At 31.9% G+C, this 11,576-nt stretch overlaps 1 protein-coding gene across 11 annotated transcripts in view; it reads right to left on the reverse strand.

The window, feature by feature from the left end:
- LOC117100759 (neogenin-like) overlaps positions 1-11,576 on the reverse strand; it is a 68,577-nt gene that overhangs the window by 27,760 nt on the left and 29,241 nt on the right. For all 11 annotated transcript variants that reach the window (XM_033240558.1, XM_033240557.1, XM_033240562.1 and 8 more), the window contains exons 7-13: positions 11,208-11,454; positions 10,694-10,848; positions 9,352-9,651; positions 8,379-8,591; positions 8,010-8,135; positions 6,401-6,691; positions 2,051-2,293 (exon numbers count right to left, since the gene is read on the reverse strand). In XM_033240558.1, the coding sequence (XP_033096449.1) occupies positions 2,051-2,293; positions 6,401-6,691; positions 8,010-8,135; positions 8,379-8,591; positions 9,352-9,651; positions 10,694-10,848; positions 11,208-11,454 (1,575 nt within the window). The remainder of the gene's footprint in view (positions 1-2,050; positions 2,294-6,400; positions 6,692-8,009; positions 8,136-8,378; positions 8,592-9,351; positions 9,652-10,693; positions 10,849-11,207; positions 11,455-11,576) is intronic.

Raw genomic sequence — 11,576 nt, forward strand, 5'->3', positions numbered from 1 at the left:
ACCACACTAATTTGTTTGTTTATAATACTTGATCTTTGACACTGCACATAAAGTCATTTCGCTTATGAAACTCTAAGAAAAATTAATGAAACTTGTTGAATGCTTAAATTTAAGAACTCAATTATCAGTGCTAAGTTCAGAGTGAAATATCAAACTTTTAAAATATATCCCGGAAAATCGCAGGCAGCAATTTCCCCGTTGTTTTCCGTTTCCTGGGTCTGTTGCTGATCACAAGGTTGAATAAGAAATGTAAAAAGTTGTCTCAACACCTGGATTTTGAAGCAGAATCCAACTACGAAAACTAACCAAAAATCAATTTGAGAATAATTCAAGAGCATAACTAAAAATAAGGTGTGTTTTTAGTAATTGAGGTTGAAGGTTAAATAAAATGGGAGTGTGAGTCGAATAAATAAACCTCCATTAACATGTAAGAAAATTCCGTTTTGTAACTTTGAAAGTTTTGGTGTTAGAAATTGTGTTGTTGATTGCAGAATTTTAAAGAAACATATAAAAGTACAACATAACCACATTGGTTACACTTATACATATACTGTACCATACAAACAATAGTGAAATCACAAACACACTTAACAAGTATTTCCAAACACTAAAAGAACACATTCTTTTGGTAACTCAACTCAAGAGAAAGAAAAGAACTTGAGAATGTCAATGTAATTATAGAGGGTGGTCTATAGTTTATAGATATTTTCTTTAAAATTTTAAAAGAATCAGGTACATTTTATTAAAAAGAATTGAACTTTCTCACTTATGGAAAACACCCCCTATAATTTTTAAGCCATTATTACATTCTCAAATAATGCTTCTCTATACCAACCAAATAAAATCTACTGTCTGGATTTGACTATTAACAATCCTTATTCCATTTTAAATTTCAAACTTATGGATCAGGCTAAACTTCCCATCTAGTAATGCCCACACAACATAACTTAAAGAAACCATGATTAGAATTTAACTAATATAGTAATATCAAAATCAATGTAATATACAAAAACACTAAAATACATGCAAATGTTAAAAAATTTAAAAGGGGAATATGTTATTTTAAAAAAATGGGAGAAAAACGAATGTTAGTAATATCAGGGTAAAACTACTTTCTAGACACTTATATGATGATGAAATATGAAACTATAAAAAAAAAAACTATAAAAATGAAATGTTTCACACAAAAAACTAACAAACCTATGTTAGTAAGGATTGACAAGGATTGATATCAAAAGCAATGGATGCATCGCTTAACCAACTTCAGTATACTACAACCTACATCTTAAAGGCTTAGTTGACAAGGTCTGAACTATCAGTAATGTTAAATGGCTGGGGAAGGCATTACAGATATAAGTTAACCCCCTACTACCTCAAATGCACCAAAACACTACCAAAATAATTTTCACTATGAAAGTTAACATTTTTGGCCCTGTTAACCCCAAATTTTTAAAATTGTATTTCCTAATTTTTACCAAATAAATAATTCAATTCAATTGAAAATATTATTGAATTAAGTATTAATATTTAAATTGTTATAATTTATGCATAATTTATGTTACTTAATAATTTGGTATTAATATAAGTATCATCCCTGAAAGTGATATGTTTACAGATATTAGATTTAATTGTTTTGTTTAATTATTCTTTATCAAATTATTATAATTCATTAGTTTTTTTAAGGTACATAGGGTAATGAGCAGATGACAAAAAGAAGCCATCTACAAACTAATTATATATTATGTAACAAAAAAATCTAATAAAATGCTTCTACAACTGAAAATTTGTAAATAAAAAACTTTCTGCTTTTTACAAAAACTATAAAAAGATGCAATCAATTCAGAACAAACTATGTATCTAAGAAAATAATCTAAAATAATAGAATTACTTTAAGTTTGTTTACTACATAAAAGTACTAAAAACAAATGAAAAAATTAATTTGACTAGACTAGTAACATTTCAAAAGCGTGCATTCTTCAGTTAACACTTCAGGCACAGACGAAGAATTCTTTAACCACTTTGTCTCATGCCCATACTCAAGAAAACTCACGTGTAATTGGACCACCACAATCGACTGTTCTCGTCATGAGACAAGCCTCGGGTCTATTACAATCTTCCTCAGTCTTTGTTTGGGGACCCCGCGAGCCTTTCACTTCCGTCCCTTTCGCATCAAAGCACCAGCAGTCATTTGGGTTGTAACACTGCAGCGCCTTAAAATCTCCGTTGTCACAGCAACGTGGACGAAATGTGGCGTTTTTGGGGAGGGAGTGAAGCCAATTGTAACATACACAAGCTGTTTGAGAAGGGTGTCAACAAGAAAAAAGAAAAAAAATACCACTGCCAGACATTTTATATAAATCCTGAGAAAACTGGAGTGATTTAGAAATGATGATAGCGAGTTAAAAGCAAGGAACTGGATGTGGCTATCAGTTGAGATCACACAGAAATTCTAGAGTTATGAAGAAGTGGCAAGATTATGTGAGAAGTAAAAAATGGTGACAGGGTGAGGTGCAAAAAGCTTTAACTCATGCCCAATGATCGAAAGAATGTGGTGCAAATAAACAATTGAGAAAATGCAAAAAGTTTATATTACTTAAAATTTAGATGGTGTGCTCAACCCCAAAGATTAAGTGAAATCTAAGCTTATCCTTAAAAAAAACAACCCTGACAATGACACTTAAACTAAAAGAAGCCGTTAAGAAGTCCTAATTATGCCTCCGAGTTGGTAGCTGATGTGGGTAAGGTTTTGGGGTTGTGGTGTCAAATCCCTTGCTGTGCATCGCTATTGTCCATTGGCAAGAATCATAGTACAAATGAGTAGCGACATTGTGGTACCTAATGCATTGGTTTTTGTGCCATTTAGTGTAGCGCAACTACAGTAGGTCACTTGCCAGTAAGTAGAGGTCGCATGTTGATAAAAACTTATGGATCCATTGGGATAACGTTGATTCTTTCTTCAAATTGTGGAAGTTGCAATATATATAAATACTAAGATTATTCACTAGGTGTTTTAAAAGAAAAAGCTGTTTGAGCGTACATTATACTTTGTACCAATATCAATCTCAAAGAGAAAACTTAAAATAATCCTATACCAGGTACTTATTTTTTTAAATCATACAACAAAAATATTCACAAATTTACTAAAAACTGGCAATAAACTTACATAAAAACACAAATTCAACAAAACAAATGTAATTTAAGAACAAATGGAAGTACATTTGTATGATTGGTTAAAAACATTCGAATAGGCAAAATTCAAGAACAAAATATCGTACAAACAATGAACCATACTACATTATACAGACTCTGGTAAAACATTTGTAAGGAGTAAAAAATAAACAGAAATTAACGAGACTTGGCACCATGCCAATCAGCCTTACATGTAACTGGTTCGTCACTCGATTCTTGGTACACAGAGATATTGACTGTTGCTACGCAACAAGAAAGAAGACAATATTTATGTAACTTTACTATATAACTTATATGATTTTTAGGGTTATTGGCTGCATGTCACAAACAATGGTGGGATTTCATTTCCGAATTTGAAGATCTCAAGCCAAAATGGATCAGGGGTTGAATTATAAAGATGGTTGCTAAAAGAAAAGGGAAAAGAGGGATCATTTTCAGAGCATCCAATGCATGGTAGTCTCTCTATTATAAAACACATTCCAAAAATTTAAATTTTAATTAAAATCACTTGATGATGACCAGTACGACGATGACGACGATCCATTCAGGACACTTAAAAACATGTGACCACAGATAAATTACCGACAACACAAATTATCATTCAAACACATTCAAAATCAGAACAACTCCAAACTAAGGAACTGATTAAAACACAGATAGTGACCATGAAAATACATATCCTATCCTACTACACATGACATAAGTTTCCAACATATTAAAAAAAAACAGATTACAAAACACATTGAGAAAGAGGTTTAGGTTGTTGACAATCACATACATTGATACAGTATGCAGATGACACAGAGATCAGTAACCAGAGAGACACAGGAAAAAATATGTTGATGATGCTGACATGTCATCTTATAAATCTAAAACAAGAATGGGGGATGGGGTAAAAGATGCAATTGAAACTGGGGTAAAAGGATACTTCAAAGTGCAACATGGATTGTAAGATATAGCAATGATTCTCAAAATCAAATTAAAATTAATTCAAAGTCTAGAAAATTAAAATTTGCTCATGATAAAATAATATGAACTATAAATCATCAATTATTAAAATTAAATAAATGTGCAGTTTATATAATTTATAAGTGCTAAAATATGTGAAATTAAGTAAAATGTAATGCTCTAACTTCAGGATTAGATTAACTCTTAAAGAGCTCTACTCTTTGATTATGTATATATATTCTGCAAACTGAAATCAAAAGATATTATAAGTGCAGTTGTAAATGACATTCCACTATATCCATGCATATGTAATGATGATTTTTTTTATGTGTTTGTATGCATGTTGACTATTTTAAGATGTGCCTTAAAAATCCATGTTTGAAATAACTAATCATAATTATCCATATTTTAATAATAATTAAAATTTAGTCTCTTAGTGCTTTATTTCTATTATCATTTTCTATTGTGTTGAAAAAATACTGTAGTTCAAAATTGTTAAGGTCTGTTTAATATAAAGATTACTTGCTTAAATTCAATCAAATCTGAATTAGTTAATTTTATCTGTATTTTATATTTCATTTGATGTATAATAATATGAGTTTCTACTTATATTACATGTTTATAATTGTATACATCTGTAATAATTCAGTTACGTGTTAAAGAGAGAACATACAAATATTATATCAATAAACATTCAATTCTTTTATAATAACTACTTGTAAAAACATCCATTAGACAACACAGAATTCCATCGCATTCGCATCATGCACGTGTGCCTAGTAAACGAGATGCACATTGTCACATGGCAAAGTGCTTTGGATGTCAATACCGATTTGTTGATAGTAAACAAATCAAAAATGCAAAACGTACATGCAAACATGGATCTAGAAATCTAATATTCACATGGAATCTGCATAACATGGAAAAATACAGAACAAAGTACATGCAAATTTGGTGCATGCATTACGAGGAAATATAGAGCATTCGAAAGTAGAAAATACACAACGTGGAGTATGGACAGCATGGAAAAAAATAACATACTATCGAACATGCCGACTTGGAAAATACATGATGTGCAAAATGTGTCAAATAACGCTGTTGATCATGCAAACATGGAAAATACATATTGAAGAGCATGCATAATGTAGAAAACATACAATTGAGCATGCAAACAAAATTTTGACCATACACATCAGTGGAAATATAAACAGCAGAGCATGCACATATAAGAAGTATGCTGTATAATGTGGAAAAATGCTCAACATTTAGAATTGAAAAATTTTAAACATTTATTCATATTTGAATTTAATAAATGGTTATTCAATAATTGTTAGTGAATAAAAAACAACCAAATATGAATCTATAATACAACAAAGGTTATTTACAATTTTAACAAAGACTTACTTATTATGGCATTAAGATTTGTATTACTTTAGGCATTATTAACAGGTATTAATAATTTATCAATTGAAAATTAATGTATATATACAGTACCTACAATCATTTGATTGAAGGAACTTGCAATGTAAGTTGAAAATCTAAAATTAACTGGCTGTCCAAATAGAAATATTCATCATTCAATTATTTGCATTGCTCAATTTGATTAATCCTTCACATTAATTTTTAGATTTCAGGATAATAACCTGTTTTTTTTCTATTACTATCATTAGTCTTTCGAAAACAGATCAATTTTTAAATGAAGCAAGCAAAACAGTGAATTAATTAATTGGAATATTGCATATGTGACTTTTTAGAAAAGTACTAGTTGATAACAAGCAGGCATGCCATGGTATTTACCAATAGTGGCATTAGAGGCAACTGTAAACATTAAGATACAGTCATTTTTTATTATTAAAAAAAATATAAAAATTTGCCAAGAGAATTTGAAATTCCTTTTATAATTTAACTAAAAGGACAGTCAAATATATAAAATTTGACTTAGATTGGGATTTTCGAGGTAGACTTTAGTTTCATTTTTTATTCAATCACAAAAGAAAAATTGATTTAAATTTTTAGTACTTCAAAATTTCAAGGGAAACATTGGTTCGTAGAGCAGAAATAACAGCCATCTTGTAAGATTTAAAAAATAATAAAATCTTGAATACTAAACTCTTTTTTAAAAAAAAGTAGAGCTTTAGAAAAGGAAAATTAGTCGACAACCAACACTTGACATGCAGAGCATTCATAACCAAGGCAAGGAAACGTGAACGATGGTGCAAATTAAATTCATGCATTTCGTTACATGCCAAACAACAAGACTTACTTGACTCTGAATGTTGATCGATTATTTCATAAATTGATTTTCCTTCGCCCGCTTTGTTGACTGCCCGGAGTTTTATAATATACGAGCTAGCCGGTTCCAGGTTCTCGATAACATAATGACGGCTGTCCGAACTAAGTTTTTTCATTTCAACGTCGGGGATGTTTGGACCATAGCCGAGTATATACCCACTCACTTTTATGCTTTTGTCTAATGGGGGTGACCACCACACCGCGATACTGTTGGGATATTTGTAGCAGGTTATTGAACTCGGTTCAGGTGGAACACGAGATTCTAGTGCAGAGAGTAAGATACCAGAGAAGTAAGGAAAAAAGAAAGCATTAATTTTGATGGTAAAGCAGATAACAGATTAGTTTATAGTTTTACTTACCGAAGATGACCAATGAAATGGAGGTGCAATATTAATTTACATACATATACCATATTAATAAATCAAAAGAATTATCATCATTATTATTTATTATGTATCAACAACTATTACTAGTATTATTAAAACTGACATGTTAAAACCATATACTATAAAATTTCTAATTGAAGTCCTGGGTCACAATTTGCTTGATTTTTATAGTGTGTGGGTATAGCATGGGTTAATCATAGAGTACACCACAGTACTCGGTCAAGCATGAATTTAGTGTTACAAAGTAATAACTCATCTCCTCTCATAGGTCTAATCATTCACATCAATATTGGTAGTATCCAGTACATGAACTTGAAATAAAGCAATTTTAAAATCATTCAAATTTATTATATACCAGAGGTAAAGAAAAAATGTTAATTTTGTTACAATTTTCCTCATTTTCAATAAAGCACTGCGTTATTATAACAGATAAACTTTCATTACTATTGCAGCATGGGTTACTTAGAAAGAGAGTTCTGGGTTTCAATTAGAAAAATTAAAGTATATTCTGAATGAATACATATATTCCCTCCAAATATTATGAAACAAAATAGATAAGAAATCTATACTGAATATTAAACAAAGACAATATATACATATATAATATATACTTTTAGAACAAAGGAATATTCAAATATAGTGGCAAATACACTACAAATTTTAGATTTAATTATGTATAAAATTTAATTTATATACATAGTAAAATACATAAATTTGTATATTCAATCATTATTAATATTCCACCATATAAAAATATAGAAATAAATTAATAGGGGTTTCTATATAGCAATCATGAATAAAAAGTAGGCCTATAAGTGTAAAATTCTTGATGATTAGCTAGGATTATCTACCTGTAAAGGAAGCTTGGATGGGGCACATAGTGTATGGCTACTTAGAACAGGTGGCTATGTCTTAAGTGGAAGGGGGATTATGGCAGCAACACTTCACTGTGTAAAGCAGCAGTCTGTGTTGTGCCATCAGACTTACAAATAATTCTCTTAATAATTAATTGGCTTAAAATGTATACTCAATCCTGTGATACAGCCTCATTTGCATACAGGCCATGGCATAGTGGAGCTCATATTTGGGATGATGTATCAAAGTAGATATAATTATCTGTATGCAATTTATAATTTATCGCACAATTGTCAACCCGTGATGTGGCTACAACATTTATTACTAATGTCCACTCACCATCTGGTGCGTCAGTCACCAAACTGACCGGCAATGTCCTACCCGTCACCCAATTGGAATAGGGGCCACTACCATTGTTATTCTCAGCCAGAAGTTTTATTTCATATTCCGTATCTGGATCCAAGTCTATGTTAACAAAACACGCAAAAAAAAAAAGAACAATCATTGCATTCAATTATAAGTGATAAGTGTGATCCCATTGTATTATGACTCACTGTGTATTCGGAGGTTCAGATCATGCAATGGACAGTGGTAACCTGAAACAGCCTAGCCTTTACATGATTGCATTATTTCATTAAAACAATTTTTAGCATTGAAATGTGCAGGTTCCTATCTGCACTTAAGTGTTTACAAATTTGTTAAACTTACCACCGAGACGGTGTTGAGAAACTACAGTAACCGACACTGTGTTTGCCCCTCCTGAATTCTGAGTTTTGCGGTACCGTAGACGATATCCGGTGATTTCGCCATTGGTAGTTTCTGGTGGTGGGGGCACCCAATAGACCATCAGCTCACTCGGAGAAATTGCTTCACTGTGACTAATAGCTTCGATTGTGATTCCAGAGGGCGCTTCACTTGGCACTATAATTTGTTAAAATTATGAAATGGATAAACAGATTACTGTGTATCATATAAACCAATAAAAAAAACCCATAAATTTATCCTGTTAACTACAGAGGCAAATATATTCTTGTTTAATTTTCACATAAAAGCTAAATATATTAAAGGAATTTAAACTTGATATAAAATCAAAGGGATAGAAGTGTTTTAAACAGTTGATGAATAGTACTGTAATTAATTTAGTTGATGAATTTATTTACCATCATCAGCAACATGTTTTCATTCCTCATCTATTAATTTGAAGGTTACAACAAAGATATTTCATTTTGAACCCTTGAGGGCACACTTCCCTTAAAGGCACTCATCTTTCATTACATGGCTATTTATCACTTTACGTCACAATAACAATTACTCAACAAAAAAATTCATTGTTGATCCGAAGAATTTAAATTTCTTATAAACAATAAGTTCTGAATCTCTCACAGTCAATGAGTGTCTCTTGTCAAGGATATTGAATAAATAAATTATTATGCTCCGCTTCAAGTCAATTACCATTCTGAAAATTAGTCAAAGTTGTGAATGTAGCAATAATCACTTAAACCATGTTGACCTTTTTATTTATAAGCACAAGTAATTTAAAGTGACCAAATTCAGATGACGCAAAAGAAATAGTGCTCGTCTTTCAATTTTAATGTCCAGGTCCAAAGCTTCAAATCATTAACTTAATAATCTTCATTCATTCAAAAACCTAGAATGCAAAAAAATGAAGTTCACTACCTACCATCAGAGTAGGTGCGGCGTGTCACTTCAGCTGAAGGCAACCCTTCCCCGTGTACATTCATGGCACCAATGTAAAACGTGTAATTCGTATTAGGCCTCAATCCTAAGATATCATAGGTAAGATCTTGTACATTGGTTGTTTCCCGTACGTTCGGTGGTTCCTGGTTATCTGTGGTACGGAAGTAGATCTTGTACTTGTTCACAGTATTGGCTCCGACCTCCGAGCTGGTCCATGTTAGCCGGGCGCTTGTTGAGGACAGAATATAGACGGCCAAATTCATTGGTTCAGAGGGAGGTAGTACTAAATAAATCACATGTATTGATAATAAGATAAATATTTAAATGAACACAATAATACGCAATGCTTTTAAAAGGAAGTACAACAATAAATATTCTGGAGGCTATGAATGAGATTAAAGGTTTTTAGTTGTGGAATATATCTGAAACAAAGTTGATACTACTTGTAACTCCAAAAAAACATATTGCAACTCAAAAAAACAAGAACTAGAAGGCAGATTACAATGAAATCTGATCATATACATAGACCCTATGAAAAGCAAAGAAACAATGTTATTTTCATTAATAAATTATGAGCGGCACAAAACTATTTTCAGACCAGGAGCTTATGATCACTGGAACTTATGAACGGTAAGCCTTACTTGGACCTATGTAGTGTCCTCTGTCGGTGGGCAAAACAAAATGGCACGTCTACATTAATTATCATGACGGCTGAATAGCAGAATGGAATTCTTTTATTAATTTGTTTATCATAAAAATATAATGGCAGGTTGGTTAATTAGCAAATTAACTTGGTTCTGGTTTTAACATTTTTTTTTTCAAACCAGGCTGACACAATTACTCAATGTTATTCATACCATAAAGAATTTCCTTAATGCTTATTCTTTAATGCTAGCTGGTAGTACTACAGACAAAACTCACTGACTGTACAAATAAATTTTCAAGAAACAAAATATCTGTTATGTACATGTCCATATCAATTAAAACTGTAGCCACCTTTCGTCATGTCGCTACAGCATGAAAGAAACTAATGAGGTACATTATTCTTTTCTCGTCATAGAAAGAGTAGCTAGTTTGTGGAATTCATAAACCAATAGATCCTTGGATTTATAAACCAATAGATATTTGCATTTAGATGCAAGAATCAGTGCAACTCCACTCTTATGAGAATGTTCATCACGAGCTTATATAAGGCAATGGTAAAAAATCACAATCATTAATTGCCCACCATTTCTATGCAAAAGGGTATAATAATGATTAATGAGAAAATTAACTTAAAATTCCTTCAAGCTCTCAATCAAACTAATTATAATTAGGTCACTTACATTCTTGCTGTGTTTTGACAGTTGCCGTTGTTGTGCATTCTCCACGCCCATGGCTATTCCATGCGCACACGGAGTACTCGTAGAGTGTGTCTGGAATGAGGTCTTTGATTGTGGCAGAAGTTAATGCAGGAGCTGTTGTATTGATGATTCTAGGTCTACTTGGGAAAATAAGATAAATTTTACATGCAATGAAGCATTATTTGGAATACGCGATATAAAAAAAACACAGAACTTCCAATTCTGTTCTTTATCAAGTTTAAAGGCAAGTTATATTTATTGACATCTCATCGTTACAGCATTTTGTAACAATAACACCCGCATGGGGAAAAAGTTTAATATATACCATAAGAACAGGTCTCCCTCTAATTAAGACCCCTCCAATTAAAGACTACTTTCCTGTGGTACCAAACTAACAAATGTCTTTTATCTTTATTATTTTAATTAAAGCTGCTAAAGACCATGGAATTCTCAGAATATTATCATCATCTTTAAAATAATTTAACATGGAACATGCCTGTCTTTTCCGGGTTCGCCAATCCTGACTGTATACGTCAAAATGTTTCCATTTGGGTTTCGTGGTGACCTCCATCCAAGTGAAATCTCACGTGTGGATACCAATGTCTCTACAACCGATTCGGGAACGCTGGGTACCGGAGCGCCCGGGGCTGCTGTAGGTCCTGCATTTTGGGGCGAAGTAGTTGGAACATTCACTCTTGCAGTAGTGGAAATAAATGGCAGAGGGATGGACGGAATTGGTACACCTAGTTCATGCAGGGGTAAGGGAAAAACAAGAAAAAAAAAGAAAACAAAAACAAAATCACAACATGCAAAGCAACTGGTTCATGCAAACATGCATATGAAATACCTGTCTCTTATACACATC

The sequence above is a fragment of the Anneissia japonica genome, unplaced genomic scaffold (genome assembly GCF_011630105.1).
Source record: "Anneissia japonica isolate Jap-2015-1 unplaced genomic scaffold, ASM1163010v1 scaffold670_len1213532_cov191, whole genome shotgun sequence".
Lineage (NCBI taxonomy): Eukaryota > Metazoa > Echinodermata > Crinoidea > Comatulida > Comatulidae > Anneissia > Anneissia japonica.